The 22,885-nt window shown below is 53.1% G+C and overlaps 1 protein-coding gene across 2 annotated transcripts in view; it reads left to right on the plus strand.

Moving 5' to 3' along the window:
• ALPL (alkaline phosphatase, biomineralization associated) overlaps positions 1–22,885 on the plus strand; it is a 62,789-nt gene that overhangs the window by 26,597 nt on the left and 13,307 nt on the right. Inside the window, exons 1-5 of one of the 2 annotated variants that reach the window (XM_043909116.1) lie at positions 6,586–6,738; positions 15,901–16,064; positions 21,260–21,379; positions 21,676–21,791; positions 22,490–22,664. In XM_043909116.1, coding sequence (XP_043765051.1) covers positions 16,004–16,064; positions 21,260–21,379; positions 21,676–21,791; positions 22,490–22,664 — 472 coding nt within the window. In that variant the 5' untranslated portion in view covers positions 6,586–6,738; positions 15,901–16,003. Of the gene's footprint in view, positions 1–6,585; positions 6,739–15,900; positions 16,065–21,259; positions 21,380–21,675; positions 21,792–22,489; positions 22,665–22,885 lie in introns of those variants that run through there. The other variant, XM_043909115.1, reaches the window with a different exon arrangement.

A 22,885-nucleotide genomic window follows, 5' to 3' on the forward strand; every position in this document is an offset into this window, starting at 1 on the left:
TGAAGTGAGTTGAGCGTGCATTGTCCACAAGGCACACAGTCCAGTTCCTAGTGTTTCTAGACTGATTATCCTTAGGATGATTTAATTGTTCCCAACATAGAGGCAACTTTAAACTTAAATTACTATCGCCTGGTGTTTTCTACATAAATCCATCCCATAATTGTGGGAGATTTTATTCCTTGGCTGAAACTTCGCTTGTTGGTCTGATTGAGCTTGAATCACAGAAGAAAACTCATATTTATGGCCAGAGTCAGAGCAGACATTATTAACTGACCCGGTGAGGGCATTCTACCTGGTAATATCAATAATGACCTGAACATGACGGGTGGTGCACACATTGCCCAGCCAAAACGGATTCCGACGAGGAGGATTCTGAGAGGTGGGTAGGACACGTGGCGTCTCCTCTTGACCTTTCCCGAATGCTTCTGGTTGGTGGTGACTTGTTAGTTCCGTGTTGCTTACCAGGACGTGTTGTAAAATAGCTCACATAAGCGGTTACTGCGGTGCCTGGCTAGGGTGAGCAGTTTCAGTCAGCGTTTCCCCTAATACAGTGGTTAAGAATGAAGGTTCTGGACTTACCTAATTTCTGTGTTTCAGTGAGTAGCTAGTTCAGCTCGTGGAACCTCATTTGCTAACCTAGCATAGTGGTTAGGAGCTTACACTTCGGGCTTGGACAATTTGGGTTCGTAATCCCAACTCTGCCACTTGTCTGCTCTGTGACCATAGGCAAGTTACTCAGTCGCTATGCTTTCCCCCCCAGCTTCTGTCTAATAAGGTTGATCCTAAGGGTGCCTCCCTCAGGGTGTAGGAGGTGAATGAATGCAGCTGTCACCGTGCTGACGGTGGTGGTTCACCATCACACGGACCTTTCTTCATTCCAGTCCATGAAATCTTGATGTTTGTCTCCCAGGCTCTATCTAAATTTTTTAAAAATACTACCCAATATTATTGCCTAACAGATAACTCTCCATTGCATTTCATCTTTAAAACAGCCTTGCAAAATCAGGATGTTTTAACAACCTTGCAAAATGAGAATCTGTAACCCTGTCTTACAGATAAGGAAACTGCAGCCTCAGACATAAAATCACTTTCAAAGCCGTACCGCCAAGACTTAACCTTGTATCCAGCTTCTCCAAGGCCAAGGCCTTTCCCACTCTGCCTCATATTCAGAAAGATTAGTCTGAGGTTTGGGAGATTATTGAACAAATCCAGATGGGAAAACTCGGTGAGAATGCCCCCTCCCCGTTCCACACGTATGCCAGCTGTCTGCCTGCCCTAGGCCTTCCACAAGATGTCTTTTGTAGGTTTCATGCAAATACAGGTTTCGTGATGGGCCAGAAGTTAATTGAGGAGACAGAACGAGGGTGGGTTGTACAATTAGTGGCTCAAGTGACCTGAGAGAGAGAGCCAGAGGGGCTCTGGGAAGGAGAGCAATAGTCTTAGAGGACACTGAGTCAGCAAAGAGGAGAACTGAGATTCAACAAGCCCAGAGCTGACGCTGGAGAGCGAGGCCTGCGGAAGCAGTTGTAGGTCTTGCTAAAAGGCGGTTCCAGACTGTGGCACCAGGGCTGACCCCAGCCCTGCCGTTTACTCTTGCAGGTTTGAACATGTGGCTGCAAAAGGGCTGCTAGTAACCTTTGGTAAGGGAGAAGTATCAGTGCACCAGAATCTCAGCTCCACGGCTGCTTAGATTGGCATGTGTGGACTTTTTAGTCCTGAAGTCTTGGTTTCCTTGTTTGCAGTTCTCAACTGTGTGGATTATTGCAAGGCTCCAGTGAGATGTTTTCCTGGTGAGACCGTCTCTGATCTCTCTATTTAAAACTGCAAATAAATAAATAAATAAATAAAACTGCAAAAAAAAAAAAAAAACCCCACCCCAAAACAACAACAAAAACTCCCCTTCAAATACCATCTCTCCTCCCTGCCTTCTATTTCTCCATCTCACTTACCATTACCTACTGATTTTACTTATTTTCCTGCATTATCCTACTGATTTTACTTATTTTCCTGCATTATCCTACTGATTTTACTTATTTTCTTGCTGTCTGCTCACCCCCCCAGCAGGGATTTGCCCCTGGTATATAGCAGATGCTCAGTAAGCAGTGGTCAAATGATGGATGTTGAGGCTGTGTCAGTTGGATCTTAAAGATGCTGGGCAGAGGCAATAGGACAGCTCACTTGGGATGCCACAGGCTGCCCATGAAAGCATTTGGAGCCTGGATTTTAGGGTGGTGGCTGAACCCTTTCTGGCCACAGCCTGCAGGAAGTGAGCCCTGTAGGAGAGCCCTGTAAAGCCGGATGGGCCTGAGTACTGGGGCTTCTCACGGAGCCAAGACCCTCAGGACAAACAGGAAGCCCATGATACTAGGCTTCCCTGCTTTCTTTAGCTTTTTAAACCACTCTGATTGCCCTGTGCAGGCATGCTCAGTTGCACGGTCATGGCCTCCTCTTTGTGGCCCCATGGACTGCATCCTGCCAGTCACTCTGTCCATGGAATTTTCTAGGCAAGAATACTGGAGTGGATTGCCATTGCCTCCTCCAGGGGATCCTCCCAACTCAGGGATCAAGCCCGCATCTCCTGCATCTTTGCCACTGGGCCACCAGCGAAGCCCTCTGATTGCCCCTAAGTGGAACAAACTACCTCAAAGAAATGTCAGTCCCAGCACCATCTTTACCATCCAAAAGGCTGGGAGAAAAGGCACTGGGTTTGGAGCCAGACAGATCCAGAGGCTTGGCCTGGCCCTGCCCCTGTTTAGCAGTTGGGCAAGTCACTACACCCCTCTGAGTCTCTATTTCCTTCTCTGTGAAATGGGTGCAGCAGTTTCCCCCTTGTAGGCCAGCCTCCCAGGGCTTTGTGTAAAATATAGTGAAAATGTGTTTGGTGACCTAGCATTGTTAGACCAAAGGGCCTGGAAGGCTGATTGTACCTGTGGCCCTCAGCATAGGACCAGGCACATAGTAGACACTTGGAACCAGGTGGTCAAAGAGTTGTTAAACTCAACTGACAACAACCTGTTGGAAGCGGACGGTCTGAGTCTTGCATGTAGTAGGGCTTTTAGGCAAACCCTCCCCATGGACTTTCTACGATTCTACAAGTTAATAGATTCCACAAAGACCTAACTTGTATCAGTTGGCCTCATTTTATCATCCACTTGAAACTTACTGATCTGTCCTTAACTCGTTTGCAAGATTTTTTCCTTTGATAGAGACAACTAGCTGAGTGACATGATGTGGTTGTTTACAATGTAAGCAGCTGAGAAAAATGGGCTTAACTGGAGTTCTGAGTTCAGGTTCTATGTTCCAAATAACAGAAAATCCAAGGTAAGCAATCGGGGGAGGTAATTAGCTCATGTAACTTGGATGTTCAGAGGTAGGCTTCAGGCATGGCTGTATCCAGGGGCTCAGGCAGTGTCATCAAAGAGTCAGATTCTCTGCATCTCTCTATTCCACCTGCTGAGAGCTTGCTTCATCTTCAGGCTCCACACAGCGCACCTCCCCACTGCCCCCCACCCCACACCATCCAGGTGGTTCTCAGTTCTCAGAAGGGGAAACAGCAGAAAGCCATAGAAACAGAAACCTGCATAGCTCTTGACAGTCTGTAGAGCGCCTTCTCTCTCAAGAAGCCATTACTGGAAGTGGAGAGGCATTTATTGTTCCTGCTTGACAGGTGCGAGAACAGCCCTTGAGTAACCGGCCAGTACTCTGACTTGTAACTCTGAGCAGTCACCATGCGTCTCAGCCCCTTTGTGTAAACTTACAAACCCAAGGGGCTGACCCCGGAGGGAGGGGGCCGGTGTGGCTGAAAGCCCCCCCTTAAGTGCCTCTTCCAGGCGGGAGAGGTCCTGAGGAGGCTGCAGTCACATGGAGGCCCAGGAGGAGCCGGTCTGGGGACAGAGGCAGCAGCCTGACGTGAGGAGCGGTCACGGGGCTGGACGCACGCACAATAGGAGCCCTGCTTTGCGCACTTTCAGGACGCTGCTGCATGCACGTGTGCACACACACACACACACACACACACACACACACGTCACAGGGCACACTGACGCAGGGCCCCCTGTCCTGGGGGTGGCTGAGGCATCGGGATCTGCTGTCAGTGATGGTGACTCTGATGGAAGTTGTCCTGCATGTGACTGAGCTGGGAGAGCCAGTGCCCTGGATTCGGAGCCAGACATGCCTGGCCGGCATCCCAGCTCTCCCACGTGGTTGTGGTATGACTCTGCATACCCTGCCTTAGTTCTCTGAGCCTTACTTTTCTCTTCTGACCCGAGCTGGTAATTCCCACCTGGCCGGGTTCTTGGAAGGCTGAAAAAAAGCTCCTGGCACGTAGTAGGTGCTTCATCCATTGAGCTTCCCTTCCCTCTTCATAGTGGTCCTCCAGTCGACAGCTGTGTGGCCCTGGCTGAGCCACTGAACTTCTCTGTGCAGCGGGAGCGACAATCGCCCGTACCGTGTGGTGTCGGGAGGGTTAGACGAGGGAAGGCCTGGGAAGCACTTAGTGCCCGGCACGCTTGTTCTCGCTTCTCCTACTAGCTAACATTTACTTTGAGTGTTTAATATGGGCCAAGCCCTGGGTCTTTGTCTTACTGTTTGTTGTGAAATTCGTTCTGATGATCAGCCCAGTGATACAGGTATGCACTGTGATGGTTGCCTTTGGACCCGTGAGAAAACTGAGGCCCAGAAACGGCAAGTGACGTGCCCAAGGTCACAAAGCCAACCAGCGATGGGGGCTCTGCTCCGCCGTGCTCCCCTTGGTTGGGACCCTCACCTCTGCAGGCCCATATTTTCTGCCCAGGTGCAGGGTGCATTCCCGCCCTCCCAGAGTCAGCAGGGATATCAAGTGCAGGAGTGCCCGGAGCCGCCAGCCGCTGGGGTTCCCTGGGAATGTGAGGAGCGCTGTTACCGTGGGCCCGGGGCAGTGAGACCTGTCTCTGGGAACATCCGTGCCCTTCCTGTTCCGACGGGAGCCGGGCACTGGAGAAACCAGACACAGGCCACCCGGGGATACTGCTTGTGTTGGCTGCCACCCAGAAGGTTACAAGTTCATGGTCCATTTCTCTGAAGTTCAGAGCCGCCTCAGCGCCCCCACTTTCAGGGCCTGTGTGGGGCCGTCTGTGGAATGGAGGTTTCTTCTCCTTGGGGAAGACTGCCAGGGCACGTGGGGCAGCGGGGGGCAGGCAGGGAGAGCAGCCAGGGTGGTCCAGGGTCCTGCAGGAGGGCCAGCCGAGGTGGGGGAGGAGGGGTGTGTCCAGGGGTGGAGCCAGGCCTCCAACCGAGGTCCACCCCTCCCCCCCAACCCCGCACACCCTGGGTGGTCCCCTCTGCCAGACAGGCCTCCTGTGATCAAAGACTTGGACTCGGTGTGACCTCTCACCTGTCTTTCAGGAAGTCGGGGTAAGAAGCCCTCCTGCAGGGGCTGAGGTGCACAGTCAGGAAGAGCTTATCGTGAATATGAGTCAGGTGGTAGCTGTGTGTCTTCCATTCACCCACACACATATCACGTACGCGTTGCGGGTAGAAAAGACGTGGTTTGTTTCTAACCTTCCTGATTGCTTCAGGAGTTTACACTTGGCCCTGGGAGACAGGAACATCCACAAGCGATGTTGAGTTCTTGACTTGGCCGCGTTCTGGCTGTGTGATCTTGGATCAGGTGTTTAAGGTCTCTGTGCTTCTCTTTTGTTACCTGGAAGTTGGGTGTACGGCATCAATGCACATGAGTTTGAGTAAACTCCGGGAGTTGGTGATGGACAGGGAGGCCTGGCGTGCTGCAGTCCATGGGGTCGCAAAGAGCTGGACACGACTGAGCGACTGAACTGAACAAGCTGGGTGTAATCATAGTGCCTAGCCAGTAAGCTATTGTGGAGACTGAATGAATTAATATAGGTGAAGTGTTTAGAACAATGTTTGGCACACAGTAAGAGCTATGAAAAGATATGCTATTTTTATCACAAATGTAATGACCAAGTGTGTAAAATAAGGATTTTTTCTAGAATAGGCTCAATTTGAAATGTTCTTTTCAGTTGACAGGAATCACAAATGTTTGGAATTCCAAGACGCTGGCATCCATGCTGTGCATCACAGACTGCCCTGTGCTTCCCATAATAGCCCCAGAAATCTTGGCTGTTTGGTGGGGAGACGTGTTCCTTCTGTTGATCGCTGTGTGACCCTGGGGAGATTGCACACCCTCTCTGTGGCTTTTGTTTCTTGTCCGCTGTGAAAGTTAGCGTGGACAGCTCATCTTCTGGTACCAGAGGGGCTCCCGCTGTGAGTGCTGAGTGGGGTGCCTGAGGGCAAGAGACGGTGAACACCTCCCATCCCCATTCCGCTCAGCTCCCAGGCTTGGCCCCGAGCAAGGTGGCCTGGGAGCACGTCCTTCCCGTGGGAGGGTGGCAGCCTGCGTGGGAGCATCCCGGACCCTCCCCTGCCCAGGCGCTCTGGCCTCCCCGGGCACGGCGTCCCCAGGCCTCCTCCTCTGGGCCCTGCCCTCTCCCTCCCCCACCTCCCTGCTGCCAGCTCTCCTCCCTCCGGTTGAACCTTGACTGGCTTCAGTCCTTTGCCCGCGGAGCCAGTGTGTGGCACCCAGACTGGGCCAGGCGCCCCAGAGAGCCGCAGAAAAACCGACAGCTCTAGAACTCAGACCCTTGAGGCTTTCGGTTCCAGCTCTGCCGTGTGGCCTCGGGCGAGCGGCAGACCGTCTGAGCTTCAGAGTCCTCATCTGTGAAATGGGTCAGCAAGAGGCATGTAAGTCAGGTGGGGCCTGCCGAGCGCCTGCCCTTGACCCCGCTGACCTCGGGGACTTGACCCCACAGACTCTGGGGTCTGTCCTGGCTGACTCTGTCCTCTGTCACCAATGGTCCCCTGCCTTCCGCCCCCGCCCCGACCTCTAGATGCCACATTGCTACCTCCTTGCCTTTGCGTTTTCGGGTTCCCTGTATGGACCGCTCGCTCTCTCTATTCATTTTAACTCTACCATCCTTCCAGCCTGGCTCTCCTCCTCCCCGCCCCATGGAAGCTTCCCCGCTGACCCAAGGTGGTCTCTTTCTGCTTCAAGAGGGAAAGAAAGCGGCAGGTCCCCAGCTGGGTGGTGTGTCTGTGAGAGAGAGACGGACAGGCGGATCTGGTCCTCAGGACGCGCGGCTCCCCTCGACTCTGGGAACTGGAACCTCCACATCTTAACTAACCCCGCCCCCGGCTGGAGGCGCCCAGTAGCCAGGCAGGCTTTTCGGTTTCTGGAGTCTTAGAGCGAGAAGGAGCTCCCGGACCTCCCTGGCGGGCGGTCTGTGGTGCGCCCGGGGGGAGTGCCCGCTGGCTGAGTGGGCGGGGGAGGGCCTGTGTGTTCTCAGCGCCAGCCTCTCGCCTCCGAGTCCGTCCCCACGCTGCCCAGCGGCCGTGGCTGCCAGGCGACACTCACTGCCCGCTTGCCACGACCTGTGTATCAACTCATACAATCCTTACAACGACCCTGTGGCTTCAGTCTCCCCCTTTGCCGATGAGACGCCTGAGGCTCCAGGGGTGGGCTCACTGGCCCTGAGCCCGCCCCCCTCCCCCGGGCTTGAGAGGGGCGGAGCGGGGTCTGAACCTGGAGCCCTGGCTCCTGGGCTTGCTTCCTGCTGCCGAGCCGCCTCCTCAGTCCCTCAGCATTGACCTGCCACCCTTCCACCGGCCTACCCACATTCCTGCCCAGCCGGCCAGCTGTGCACTGGGGCTCTGCCAGCCGCGGGGCGGCTGCCATCCACAGAGCAAGATCCCTGCTCGCTAGGCGCTCACCCCGTGGTGAGGAGCGACCACCCGTGGATCTCTAAGATTCTGATAAATGTGCTCCAGGTCTTGAGCACCCAGCTTCTAGGGGAGGAGCTGTTAACTCCCGCCAGGTCCTACACGGGGGTGCTGGGCGGCCCAGCAGAGCTGAGGTCGAGGGGGGAAGGGTGATGGGAGGACTTCTTCGGGTGGACAGCAGGGAACATTCAAGACCTGTTCCAGGCCAGGGAATGCAGTGTGCAGAGGGGCTGAGGCTGGAGGTGCCTGGGCGCAGGGGTGGGGGGGTGGGGGTGGTGGTGGAGAGAAAGCTGGCATCTTATTACAGCTCTGAAGATGCCACGGCTTGGCAGCAGGCAGGGCTGACGCCACGCCTCCCCAGGCACTCCCGTGTCTTTTTCTGCCAAGATGGGGTGCTGTCAGCAGTGGCTAGAGGTCTCACTCTATCCCAGCACCTGGCCCGCCGCCCTCCCAAGGAAGTCTGTCCTTGGGTCTGACCTGCAGCCCACTCTGACCACCACACATTCCTTCCAGAGCCCTTCACCCAGAGGCTGCTTTATGGCAGCAACCGTAAATAACTTCCGTCCTGAATGAATAAACTCCCAGCCAGCAAGGCTTGCCAGGGACGCTGGGCTTGGCTGCGAGAGCGATTCCGTGTCCCCTCTCTCTGACCCGGCAGCTGAAGTGTTCCTGGGCTGATCTTCGGCGGCTTCCTCTCCCCACGCAGCTGCTGCAGCCCGGTCTGGTGGTGCCAGACCCCCTCCAGCTCCCATCCCATTCCCCACGCCCCCCATCGGAAGCACTGGGAACATTTAGCCCTTCTGTTCAGTCACAGTTCCTTGAAAAAGCCAAGAAGGCCCAGCTCACAGCCCAGAGGCACTGGCTCCGGGCTGGTTCTGATTATTCTCGGTGCATGTCTATGGGGAGGAGCAGCCGGGAGACCCGGGGTAAGTCTTTTCTCTTCTTTAGGCGTTAATCTTCCCATCTGGGCAATGGGATCATCTCCAAGGCAGTGTTTCTCAAATTAATCTGCTCGTGGGATGACTTGCCAGGCCCTGCCCTGGGAGATTCTGAGTAGGTTTGAGGTGGGGGTGGGGGCTAAGAATTAATTAGGCGGGGGGAGGTTGTTATGTCTCTTTAATTTCTTTTAAAATTTGAATGCAGCCATCCCCAGGACACCTTTTCTTTCCCAATGTTTCCTAAACTCAAATATTGGCAGACCTTTCTCACCTAACAATTCACAATTCCGGCAAAATGAAAGTAAAAGTCACTCAGTCGTGTCCGATTCTTTGCAACCCCATGGACTATAGTCCATGGAATTCTCCAGGCCAGGATACTGGAGTGGGTAGCCCTTCCCTTCTCCAGGGGATCTTCCCAACCCCGGGATTGAACCCAGGTCCCCCCCACTGCAGGCGGATTCTTTACCAGCTGAGCCACAAGGGAAGCCCACAATTCAGGCAAGGTAGGGGTTATTAGCCCCTGGATGAATTTTTACGTATTTATACACTTTACCTCCCAGATGATTGTAAAGAATACTTCCATCACCCCATAAAGTTCCCTCATACACTTGCCAGGCTATATACCTCCCTGGGTACCATTTGGGAGCAGGACTTTTCTGCAATCACCCAAAGTGATTTTTGTGGTCTGGGACATTTGGGAAGAGCTGGTCAAAGAACGCTTCCCAGCCCAGACATTGCTGAACTGTGACCTCTAGACTGGGGGCTCCCGGAGAACGAATAACTGCTCCCACGGTGTACTGCTTGGGAGTCCAAGGTGACACTGCCGCGGCCGCGTATCGATTTGTTGGGAGCTACAAGGGGCATCTCGGGCCTGAGAGCTGAGTGGGGGTGGGGGGGGCTCCTGGGTGAGCTGTGGTGGGAAGGGTCTGGAACGGGGGTGACCCCCGGGTAGGCCCCACCTGGAGCCCTGTGAGGGCCTGGCTCTGCATCACCCTGGGTCATCGTCACCACGGCCCCCTGGGCCTTTCCCCTCACCTGGGAAGGGGGACAATTGTATCTAGCTCTCAGTTGGTTAATAAGGATGAAAGTAAGATCAGGTATGGGCTTCCCAGGTGGCACAGAGGTAAAGAATTCGCCTGCCAATGCAGGAGACGAAAGAGATACGGGTTCATTCCTTGGGTTGGGAAGCTAACCTGGACTAGGAAACGGCAAGCTACTCCTGTATTCTTGGCTTCCCTGGTGGCTCAGATGGTGAAGAATCTGCCTGCCATGCAAGAGACCTGGGTTTGATTCCTGGGTTGGAAAGATCCCCTGGAGAAGGAAATGGCAACCCACTCCAACATTCTTGCCTGGAGAATTCCATGGACAGAGGAGCCTGGCAGGCTACAGTCCGTGGGGTCATAAAGAGTCGGACACGACTGCGTATGCACATGCAAGAGGAGGGACGTCACATTTCAGTGCCTGGCCTGCCTCTGGGGTATCCTAAATGGGAGAGAGATGTTAGAAGGAGAAGGCAGCAGGCTCTCTGATGCAGGAACTGACCAGCATCACACAGCCAGGAAGTGATGGAGCTGGGACTTGAACCAGACTTGCTGGCTGTGACAGCTCAGAACAGCTTTCCTGATAAGCCTTGTTCCCCCCCCATCTACCCTGCCTATGTCGTTAGGATGCGGTGAGGATCTGATGCAAAGAGAGAAAGAAAATGTTTTAAGGGAGTAATGCAACGAGTTTCCTGTTTTCTTACTTAGCTCAGTGGCGCCCTGTTTCTGGCGCCAGGAACAGGGTCCTCCCTTGGCACCAAGAGGGTAAAAGCATCTCCCCCTACCATCCTTGGGTGCTCTGTACCATGGGATCCGAGGTGTCCCAGGAGGCTGGACATAAAATCGGAAAAGGCCTGGTCTCTTAGTCACCCAGGCCCCGTGGGTATCCAGTGGCTTCCCCTCTCTGAACCTCAGCTTCTGAATCTATAAGCTGGGAACTATAATCACCATCCTGACTTGAGAGGTTGTTGGAAGTCAAAGAAAAATGAAGGGCTTCCCTTGTAGCTTAGTTGGTAAAGAATCTGCCTACAATGCAGGAGACCAGGGTTCGATTCCTGGGTTGAGAAGATCCCCTGGAGAAGGAAATAGCAACCTACTCCAGTATTCTTGCCTGGAGAATCCCATGGACTGTAGCCTGCCAGCCTCCTCTGTCCATGGGATCACAAGAGTCGGACATGACTTAACAACTAAACCACCACCACCAAAGAAAAATGGAAAGGGGGTTGGGGACACTTCGGAAGCAGGAAGGGCCCCTCTAGGCAGCGGGCGGTTCAGCTCCCTCCAGCCTGTGTGTGCTGATTCTCTGGTGATGGCTGGGTTTGCACACCTGCCTGAGACTTGACTGAAGCCTCCTTGCCGCCCTGCAGGGCTGGTACAGTCCCAGACCTGAAGCAGTGCTGGGGTTGGGGTTACAGCTGTGATGGCCAGCAGATCCGGGTTCAAATTCCAACTCCATCACTGCACCTCTGAGCATCTGTTTTTCCTTCATCTGGAAGTGGGGCCTGGCACACCATTGGTGCTAAGTAAGAACAGTTGCTCTTATTCTGGACAAGGGTTCACCTCTCTGGCTGATTCAGTGCAGACACAGGTTCCTGGGCGTGGAAATGGTTGGAGCAGCTCCTGGTGCTGGGAAAAAAACAGTTGTGCAATTTGTCCCTTCCCCATGGCCTGGAAAAGGCGTCATTGGGTTTGCTTTCTGGGTCAATGAGTCTGTCTCTCTTTTGTGGTCGGGTTCGTTTGGATCGTTGTTTTTGGATTCCACGTGTGGGCAGTGTTGTTTGGTGTTTGTCTTTATCTGACTTGCTTCACTTGGTATGATGGTCTCTGGGTCCATCTGTGTTGCTGTGAATGGCATGGTTTCATTTTTTATGGCTGAGTGATATTCCTCTGTGTGTGTATGTGTACCGCATTTTCTTTATCCATTCATCTGTTGATGGACATTTGGGTTGCTTCCATGTCTTGGCTATACCTTTTATTTTTAAGCTTCTAGGAATTCTCTTTTGGCAAAGCAGCATCATCCAATATGTTAGTGTTTTAAAGAAAGAAAAAAGACGATGACCCTGGGTAGGGGTTCCTTTCCTTCTGTGCTTTTATCCCACAAGGCGCCCAGCACAATGCCTGACACATAGTAGGTGCTTTTTCCTATCCGGGCTGGTCAAGAATCTCCAGGAAAACAGAAACTGTGTATGTCCTGTTCCCCACAGAGTCCTTAGTCCCTTGAGCAGAGTCGGGTACATAGCATGTGCTCAGTAAATGTTTGGGCAGGCAGGAGGAGCGGCCAAGCCTCCAGTGGGGATGGACCAGCCTGGAGGAGGAGAGCCTCGGGGATTGTCCCTCCTCCCGTTTCACACCTCCTGCGCTAATCCCCAAAGATTAACCCCAAGGAACAAAGCCAGGTCAGGGCCACTGACCCAGGGCTTTGGAGCAGGCATCCAGGGCGCGTGTGACCGAGTGTTTCGAGGTGTGCTGGCGGCTCCGTGGGGCCCTCTTAGTTCCAGATGGCCCTCCTGTCCCCGACCCTGGACCTGGTCCTCACAGCAGCCCTCAGCCTCCTCCTCCTGGTGCTGACCTTGGCCTTGGTCTGCTTCTTCACCCGTCTGGCCCAGCCCCTCAGGTAGGGCTCGCCCCAGGCTGACTCCCGCCCGGCCAGAGATCCTGCCCTAGATTCGTGTGGCTTCTGTTTGCTCTTGTGGGAGGGGGAAGGGTGGGCACTGGTCTTTCTCCCTCTCCGTGGTGGGGAAACTGAGGCCCCAAGAGGTTGAGTCAGCTGGAGATTGAATCGCGCTTGGCCACAGACTAGCCGAGAGCCTTTGCCCAGTTTCCTAAACCGTGAAACGGGATCTGACGGCACTTGTGCCGATTAAGTGGGATCGCAGATATACACTGTTGTTAGCACAGGGCTGGATCCGAGTGCCCAAGAAGTGACAGTGATTTCTATCAGTCATGTTACACCGTCGTGTGTCCTGGACCTTCTGAGGCCCAAGCCAGGGCTGGCTTTCTGCCCAGTTTCAAGGGGCTCCCGGGCCCTCTGTCCCAGGATGCTGAGTCAGTCCTCAGGGCCAAAGCCCAGCCTCCGCTTCCTCCGCTGACCTACCAAGGAGCCGCTCCTCCTGCAGGGCCGGAGCCCGGCCCGGACTTCTGCACGCTTGCTGTGCATAATCAGGGCACGTAGCTGTGAGCCTGGCAGAGACGGTCTGGCTGGGAGGTGGGGGTGGTCGTGGGGGGCTGGCACACACCCGGAGGCTCCCTTCTGAACTGATAGAGCGCTGGCAGAGGGTGGTGGGCAGCCGGGGTCCCTGCAGCCCCAGACGGAGCCCCACGAGCCCATCACCCAGGGCCACCCACCCAGAAGCTGACTTGGAGCCTCCGAGTCCGGGTGGGGGCTGAGAGGAGGAGCCAACAAGGGCGACTGGCCCCGGAGTTTCCTAGGAGACCCTGGTTTCCTAGATTCTTGCCTCCTCTCCTTTCCAGGCAGAGGCAATGGGGAAAAGGCACCTATTTGTCTTCAGAACAGACCTTTCTCAAAGCCACAGCCCTGGGGCCAAAATTCAGAGCATTCCATCCTGAATCAGGGGACTTTTCATTGTTAGCGTTTACGGAGCCAATTCTGCGTGCATGGGGTTGGGAGTCAGTGATGGGGAAGAGATGGTCTTCACTCTCACGGAGCGTCAGGCTAGCGGAGGAGAGAGACAAGAATAGCCAGGCAGGGCCAGGTGAGCCTTGGAGAGCTCCTGGGGCCACCTTCACTTTCATTTTTCCTTATTGATGTGTCTGTTTTGGACTTGTGGTACAGACAGTTGAGTAAGTCCTATTCCTCAATGTATGGGCTCCTATCATGAGCTCCCCAGCACCAGTCCCAACCGTTCTCCAAATGTCTTCATGCCTGTATGCTTTAAACTTTAGAGTTGGACTTGACTTAGCGGCTAAACAGCAACAACCATCATTAGAGTCATGATATATCCTCCCGGGTCGGCTTCCTTCACTCAAGCTCACCTTTACAGGAGGCATCCCTGTTGATGTATATTCTTCTCAATTATTCATTCTCATTGTTGTGTAGATTTCCATCTCGTGAACCCATACAATGCATTTGTCCATCTCGCCGAAGATGGACAGAGTTTTGAGGCCATTATGAACAGGGCTGATGTGAATATTCTTACCTACGTCCTTTGGTGAACACACATGCATTTCTGTTGCAGCTAATGGGTCAGAGGGCATATGTATGGTGTCCCCTTGATAGATATCATTGGTTTACCACAGTGGTTGCACCAATTTCTGCCTACCAGCAGTGAACAGATCCTCTGGTAATCCCAATTCCTTGCCAACGCTTGGACTTTTCCGCACACAAAAACGGAGGATTTGGGGGTGACTCCTGCCTACCTCCAGCTCTTAGACCACTGACTTTCAACTGATGTAAATGTATACTGTACCAAGCACTGGCGTACAAACAAATAAGGCAAGGTCCCCGCTTTTAGAAGCGCTCCGTGTGGTGGGTGAAATGGACCAGGAAGGAATTGCTTTCAAAGCAGAAAGTACATCTAACGCAGCTTTGTAAAGCGACCATACTCCTATAAAAATTAAAAACAAAACAGAAAAAAGCAGAGAAGCACGTGCAATGATTGTCTTCATATTGTATATCAATTTAATAGCTTCTTTTTTCTGATGTTGGAATAGACAATAGTAATGTCTGGAAACTAAAGTAGACTTAAAGCATTAAAAGTCACCCGAAATCCCACCACTCAGAGTTAAGTGCTGTTAGATGGAGGCCGTTTCCGTTCAATTCCTGAGCCTCCCTTCCTGCACCGCCACCCCCTGCTCCGCCTCGGCACAGGGCTATCCAGCTGGGTGACGTGTTTGATGCACGCTGGGTGTTCTGTGGGATGGAGTGCTGGTGAGCCCTGTCTGTGGGTACCGGAATGCCCCAGGCACCTTTTAATGATTTATTTAATTTGGCCACACTGAGGGGCATGTGGGATTGAGATCAAACCCATGCCCCCTGTAGTGGAAGCGCAGAGTCCTGACCCCTGGACTGCCAGGGAATTACCCCCGTGCACCGTTTTAGGGTTGAATCAAGAATCAAGACCCTTTTCCAGGAGTAGACTGGTTTCTTATCTCACATGTCACTGTTGTGGGTAGAATGTTGTGCCATTTCCCATAACAAATGAAATAATCATTCTTATCTTGGTTTTGGTGAAAATAGTAACAGTGCAACTCTTGACGTTTTAAATTCCTCATCTTCCAGTAACATTTGTATGCAACAGGGTCAGTACATTTCTCAACAGAGTTAGTACACTGCTCAGAAATAGTCATTCACAGTCCTACTATCCATAGAAAACCACAGTGAACATTCTGGTGTGTTTCCTTTCAGTCCTTTTTAAGAAATAACATTTAAAAAAATTATAAAGGTAACATCTCAACACAGAAGGAAAATTTGGAAAAACAGCAATGAAAAAGTAATCAGTCCTCTAAAATGTCACTATCCAGAAATGGTCACACTTGTAAGAAAATCTTGTCCTGTATGTCGCCTGTATAGTTTATATATCTCTTGCCATAAATGACAAGCTGTAGAAGATATCATAGCAAATACCACTGTCCTATAAGAGCACATGTAGGTGTCCCTACGAGAAAAGGTGGACTGTTTGTTTTGTCTCTGATGTACTTGGGACATGGGTAATTCAAGGCTGAAGACGAATGTTCCAGAGCAGAGCTGCTCACAGTAGGGTCTGTGAACCAACCGCAGCAGCAGCACCGGGGAGCTTGTTAGAAATGCAAACGGGGTCTCTGGGCCAGGGCTGGGGGTACTGGAATCTGTTTCAACAAGCCCTCTGGAAAATTCTGATGCATCCTGCCGTTTGAGAATCACTACACAGAAAAGCTGAACTCTGATGGGCTCTGGGCTTCAGGTGGGTGGAAAGTGGGCCTTCAGTTGAGGAATGAGAAGGAGTCAGTTGGCAGCATAGAACTCATTTATGCCTCTATAGCTCTTTGTGTGGTTAAGCTTTCTGAGGGAGGGACCACTTAGATTTGGCATCCTAATGCCTAGCCTCCTGTAATAAGTGGAAAATGAATGAATCAACAAACAAATAAGTGAATGAACAGATGACCTCTGGAGTTGTGACTTTCATGTCTTTTTTTTTTTTTTTAATTTCTAGGATTGGAACATCAATTAACTGCTGACCACGGGCAGCCCACCTCTCCCACCCACATCCATCACACCTCTGGGCTCCAGAGAGAAAGCAGGTCTTGGAGTACGCCATGATCTCACCATTCTTAGTGCTGGCTATTGGTACCTGTCTTACCAACTGCTTAGTGCCAGGTAGGATTTGGGGCAAGAGGGGATGGAGGGGGAGACCTGGGATAGGTGGGATAGGATGAAGGCAGTGTCTGTGGTCAGGGTCATAGACTCACCCGCAGGATTTAAGAGCTGGAGACAAATGTTCAGAGCAGGAAATCCCAGCTACTACATGTGCTTGTGTTGGAAGAGTCAGTCTTTTTCCTTTTATATTATTCTTTAATTGCAGTTTCTAGTCTCTCTTATCGCTAGGAATCTGAAATAGAACTTACTCTATAAACGCTTCTATAAACCCCTGATAGAACATTTCTTTATATTTTGTAATTCTTGCTTTAAAATTCACCTTCAAGGAGTTTTATTTATTTTTTTCTTTTCGTAGTTTATGTTTCCTATCAGAAGCTCACATGAAAGTGTTTTTACAGTGTTTGATTCTGCAATCAGTTCTGTAAGAGTGTTTATGTTAGTTTCTCAGTTTGGGGCTCTTACACTTTAAATTCAGGCTCGGATTTGGAGTATTTTATAATCTGATTTATTTTTGACTGTGCTGGGTCTTCGTTGCTTTGCACGGAATTCTCTAGTTGTGGAGTGCGGGCTCGGTAGCTGTGACCCACGGGCTTAGTTGCCCCATAGCATGTGGAGCCTTCCTGGACCAGGGATCGAACCCGTGTCCCCTGCACTGGCAGATGGATTCTTATCCACTGCGGCACCAGGAAAGTCCTTCAGGTTTGGAATTGAGTTCACATTTTATGCCTGGCTTTCTCTCCCCAACCCTTCCATAGCTCCCAGGCAAAACATGTACCTGAAAACAGTCTCAACTCTTCTGTATCTGATCGGGGACCCCAAGGGTCCCTCAACATCAGCTCCTGTTTGCCTTCATGATTTTGAATTCCGACTTAATTTCTGCCTCCTGGGAATTTCCCTTCTGCCCCCCTTTTCTGCCTTCTGCTTTTTCTGCCTTTCCCCGCTCTGCCTTCCTTTTCCAAGCTATATACTGCTCTCAGTTGCTTTTTTCTTGAGCATTTCAGCGTCTGTTGTAGAAGGGGAGTCTTCCTTGGCTTTCTTCATGTGACTAGGAGTCCCCCAACTTGCCCCCCCTGAGGCTTAATTTCTCCATCTGCTCAGAAGGGGTACTGGTCTCTCCTCCTTGGGGCTGTTGTGGGAATCACAGGGGACAGTCACAGTGTCAGGCAGGGAGCAGGTGCTCATGGGCAGAATATATTTCAACGGATGAGGAAATTGGGGTGCAGAGGAGGGACTGGCCGCCCAGGTCACACAGCGCATCGGCAGCAGGCCTGGGGCCTGAACCTGACCGCCCGCCTCCCACCACTGCTCCGGCCGTGCTCACGTGATGCCGCTCAGTGTGACTCCCTGCGGGCCCAAGGTCGCTCTGGGACTGAGTTCCTGCTTTCTCAGCACTCACAGCCTTCTTGGGTGAAAGATGGATGAAATGAGAGAAGATGAAAAAGCGACAAAATGAAAAATCTTCAAATATTCAGCTCTTTAATTTTTCATGTCTGTTTCATTTTAGCCACTTTGATGGGTGTGTAGTGGTGTTACATCATGGCCTTTTCCTTTAAAAAAAAAAAAAATAGGGGACTTGCCTGGTGTTCCAGTGGTTAAAATTTCACCTTCCAGTGCAAGGGGTATGAGTTTGATCCCTGGTCAGGGAGCTAAGATGGCCAAGAACTCCAAGCTTTAAAACAAGTGATAAATTGTAACAAATTCAATAAAGACTTCAAAAATGGTCCACATCAAAAACATCTTTTAAAAAATAATTAGGTATATAACTTGAAGCAAAGTGTGCAGATCTTAAATATACAGCTTGAAGAGTTTTGACATATTTTGGTACCCATGTAACCATGTAACCATCACCCAGATCAAGAAAGGACATTTCCAGTCATGAGACGCCAAGAGCTTTCCTGTGCCACCCCCCGCCCGGCCCCAAGCAGGGACGAGGAAGTGTCTAGGCTTCCTCTTGCTATCTTAGACGAGTTTTGCCTGTTTTGGAGCCTTGTATAGATGGACTCACACAGTACGTACTGGTAAGTACTCTTCATGTAGCATTCGTTACGGCACAAGGATTTCTGAGTGTCCTTTAATGGTCTCCAAAAACAATAGCTTCCTGATGCTCAATAGCTTCCTGAGCGTCAAAGTCACCATTGCTTAAACCAGTCCTCAGACCATGAAGTCCGTTTGACACCCACCAGACCCTTCTTGGACCCTGGCATAGCGCTGGTGAGAAAGACAAGGCTGTGCCTTCACCAGACTCCCGGTCCCCCACGGAGCAGGCAAACAGGTACAGGGCTCACCTGGAGAAGAAGCAACGGGAACAGGGAGGCTGACGGCAGCCTGGCCCCAGGGCGTGTGCCAGCTGCCAGGGGGAGGGCAGGAGAGGCAGAAGGTCATCACCACCCAGATGGCACCCAAATGGCCAAAGAAGCTCCTTGACCAAAGCCTCAGCACTGTGTTCATTGAAACCTGCCCACAGCTAGTAGGTCCCTGATCAAAACCACTCGCCCGTGGAGTTGGGAGTTAGTAGATGGAGACTCTCACATATAAAATGGATAAACAGCAAGGTCCTACTGTACAGCACAGGGAACTATATTCAAAATCCTGGAATAAACCGTAATGGAGAAGAATATGGGGAAAAAAAGATATGTGAATAACTGAGGTCCATCTAGTCAAAGCTGTGGTTTGTCCAGTGGTCATGTATGGATGTGAGAGTTGGACCATAAAGAAAGCTGAGCGCCAAAGAATTGATGCTTTTGAACTGTGGTGTTGGAGAAGACTCTTGAGAGTCCCTTGATCTGCAAGCAGATCCAACCAGTCCATCCTAAAGGAAATCAGTCCTGAATATTCATTGGAAGGACTGATGTTGAAGCTGAAACTCCAATCCTCTGGCCACCTGATGCGAAGAGCTGACTCATTGGAAAAGACCCTGATGCTGGGAAAGATTGAGGGCAGGAGGAGAAAGGGACGACAGAGGATGAGATGGTCGGATGGCATCACCAACTCAATGGACATGAGTTTGAGTAAACTCCGGGAGTTGGCGATGGACAGGGAGGCCTGGCGTGCTGCAGTCTACGGGGTTGCAAAGAGTCGGACACGACTGAGCGACTGGACTGGGCTGAACTGAGTCACTTTGCCGTACAGCAGAAATGGACACAACGTGGTAAATCAGCTATACTTCAATTAAAAAAAAACTTCTATTTGAAAACCCAAGTTTAAAAAAAGCAAAACCACTGGCCAAGGGCACTTGCTCAGGCTTTACGTCTTTCAGTCCTAGAATTGCTTGTGAGTAGCTCCGTCCCCTAGTTTTCCTGGAACAGAAACTCAAGTGGCAGGAACTTGCATAAAGGCGTTCAGCTGGATGGAAGGACCACAGTTCTCTGGGCTCCAGCAGGAGCCTCTGGCTGGGAGGTCTAAACTTGAGGAGCTTTGGAAAAGAGGAGTGTTGCTGGGGGCTGCCGGCATGAAGGTGGTGGGCTGAGGGGTCGGGGTGAGGATGGGGCCACTGGGAGCGGGGTGGGGCACGGACGGCTCCCAGGCTTGAGGTGAGAACGGCTTCCTTTCGTGTCCTTGCCCGCACTGCCTGTCCCACGCAAGAGTAGCGTGTGTTTTTCCGGTTCCTCTGCGGCTCAAATCTCAGGGTGTTCAGTTTCCCCATTCCGTAATGTGGAGGAAGTAATGGTAGCCACTCCGTCAGGCTGCCGGGGAGGGGAAGGCTCTTGGCACAGCCTGGGCACCGTGCCTAAGAAGGGAGTGCTGTGGGGACGTCCCTGGTGGTCCAGGGGTTGAGAACCCTGCCAGTGTGGGGGTCGTGGGTTCGGTCCCAGGGGTCGTGGGTTCGGTCCCATGCAGGAGGATTCCACATGCTTCTCTTCCAACGAGAAGCGCTCTGCAACTAGAGAAGGCCCGCGTGCAGCAGCAGAGAGCCAGCACGGCCGTATAACAGGAAAGCTGTGCTCCTCCCCCGCGCTGCGGGCCTGGGCCTGGGCCTGGGCTGGGCCACGGGGTGAGGCCTGTGTCTTCAGTCGTGAATGTGTAACATGACCTTGGACACGACCCTCCCACCTCTCCTGGCCTCCGCCGTCCTTCCGGGCAATGGGGGCCATTGAGAGAGAGCGTCCCCGAGGAGGGCCCTTCTCGAGGCTTCTGTGTTGTGATGGGCAGGTTTGGAGGGGCCCGAGCACAGAGGAGAAAGCAGCAGGTGGTGGGAGGGCCCTGACCCCCGTGGACGGGGATCTGGGGCCTCTGCTTGGAGGGAAAGGGGAGTCCGGGTCTGGCGTGGAGATGTTGGGAGTGGGGTGTTGGTCCTCTCCTGTAGGGCCGTGTGCTGCCTTATCTAATCCTGTCCTCGTGAGACCCTGAAGGTGCAAACACCCGCATTTGACGGGGAGGAGACTGAGGACCCAGGAGCTCAGCTGCTCCGCACAGCAGCTGTTCTGCGAGGACTGTCAAGCCCTAGAGTGTTCTTTCCACTGGAAAATTGATGACTCAAGCCATGGACATGGTGGGGGTGGTGGGGGTGGAGAGAGACAGACAGAGAAGCAGGCATTCCTGGTTTTCCCAGGAATTAGGGACAAAGGAAATTGGCCTTCTTGGCCAATTTACACTCACAGGAGTGAGGTATGTGACTCCTTTAAGTTTGAAACGGTAAACAAAAAAGCAAGCCTTGCTTTCCAGCCCTGCTAAATAGCTGTTGCTGAGTCAGGGTCCTGCTGAGCCTACTTTAATGAATAAGCCAAGCAGAGTTTATAATTGATGGCTGGGATACATCTGGGGGTTCCTGCCGTTGGAAGTAGCTTGTTCTCTTGAATAGGTTAAACATTACCCTCCTGATTGTGCTCGCACTGTTCATTTGCTGCCTGAGCACATGTCTCTCCACTGGGTGGAAGGAAAGAGCATGGGCTTTGGAGTGAAGCCCAGCTCTGCCAGTGTCTGCCAGAGCTGTGTGGCCTTGGGCGAGTCTCTTGGCGTCTCTGAGCCTTGGTTCCTCCGCTCTCCGGTGTGGGGAGAAGACCCAGAGTCCTCAGGCTTGTTTGGCCTGGCAGAGGCTGGCAGACCTCAGGATGGCTGTCTGGGATGGGGCAATGACTGCTTGCTCTGCTGACTGCAGGCAGCCTTGCCATCATGATGAGAAGTTGGGGTCTGTAATGGCGGGGGCTGGGGGAGCTGCCCTGCTCCTGCTGAATAACTCTGCCTCTCTGTCTCTGCAGAAAAAGAGAAAGATCCCAAGTACTGGCGAGAACAAGCTCAGCAGACCCTGAAAAATGCCCTGAGGCTTCAGACTCTCAACACCAATGTGGCTAAGAATGTCATCATGTTCCTGGGAGATGGTGAGGCCTGGGGTGGGGGGCCGGGGGGCCAGGCAGAGGTGAAGGAGGCTGTGCTATAGAGGCTTGGCCTCTGGGGACATGTTGCTGAGGGTGGGGGGTGGGGCCAGGCTGTGGACCCTGAGGGTCTAGGGAAGGAAGGAGGAAGTGCCCCCTGCCCAACCAGGGAAGGTCTGGTGCCCCCTGCCGAACCTGCCTCGGCCCCAGGCTGGGGAGCTCTGGGGGCCTGAGAGGCCTGATTGAAGAGGCTAGGAGCCCGAAAACCTGAGCTCCCCGACTACCCCCGACCTCCACCACAGGCATGGGCGTCTCCACGGTGACAGCCGCCCGCATCCTCAAGGGTCAGCTCCACCACAACCCCGGAGAGGAGACCAGGCTAGAGATGGACAAGTTTCCCTATGTGGCCCTCTCCAAGGTAAGCTCCTGCCCCGAGCCTCCCCCTCCCAGGAGGAAGTGAAGGGGAGTCGCCCAGTCGTGTCCGACTCTTTGCGACCCCGTGGACTGTAGCCCACTAGGCTCCTCCGTCCATGGGATTCTCCAGGCAAGAGTACTGGAGTGGGTTGCCCTTTCCTTCTCCAGGGGATCTTCCCAACCCAGGGTTCGAACCCATGTCTCCCACATTGCAGGCAGACGCTTTTACCTCTGAGCCACCAGGGAAGTCTGAATAAGGGGGTCTCCATTTCCTCCTCCTAGATGCTGCCCCGCTCTCATTTTCCCTCCCCTTCCCCAGCCTCCCTGCCTCCCTCAAGAACCTGCTCCCTTCTCCACACTCACCTGCCTCCTCCACCCTTTGCTGGCTCCCGGAACTCCAGACCTAGGGAGAGCTGACCCAGGCCTCACCCCTCTGCCCAACGAGTCTCCATGTGCTAGAACACTGCGTTCCTGCCCCTTCCTGCTGCCCTGGCTGCCAGGGCACGGGGGGGGCAGGAGGCAGGCAGCTGGGGGATCCGGTGGCTCTAGGGGTGGGGAGACCTCGGTGGGCAGCAGGACTCAGCCAAGACCGCAGGAGGCCTCTGTCTCCCTGTGTCCAGGCCCCGGGCTGTGAGTGGGGGTGGGGGGCAGCAGGGTGGGCCAAGGCCAGGCTGTCTCCTGACCTTCCTTCTCCGCCCGCAGACGTACAACACCAACGCCCAGGTGCCCGATAGCGCAGGCACCGCCACTGCCTACCTGTGCGGGGTGAAGGCCAACGAGGGCACCGTGGGGGTGAGTGCCGCCACCCAGCGCTCCCAGTGCAACACCACGCAGGGCAACGAGGTCACCTCCATCCTGCGCTGGGCCAAGGACGCGGGTGAGTGGGGCGAGCCGTGAGGAAGGGGCCCGGCTCTGTGGCCCGTCTGGGCCTCAGTCCTTCCAACTGTACAACGGGGAGAGAGCAGAAAAAGAGGCTCGCCAGGGTCCTTCCAGCTCTGATGTTCCGGGACTCTGCGAACTCTTCAGGGACTTTCTTCTGTGACAGCGAAGGCTCAAGGCTTCTCAGTGTGGGTTTGCCCCCAGCTCATTTCCTGGAGT

The sequence above is a fragment of the Cervus elaphus genome, chromosome 8, assembly GCF_910594005.1.
Source record: "Cervus elaphus chromosome 8, mCerEla1.1, whole genome shotgun sequence".
Taxonomy (NCBI): domain Eukaryota; kingdom Metazoa; phylum Chordata; class Mammalia; order Artiodactyla; family Cervidae; genus Cervus; species Cervus elaphus.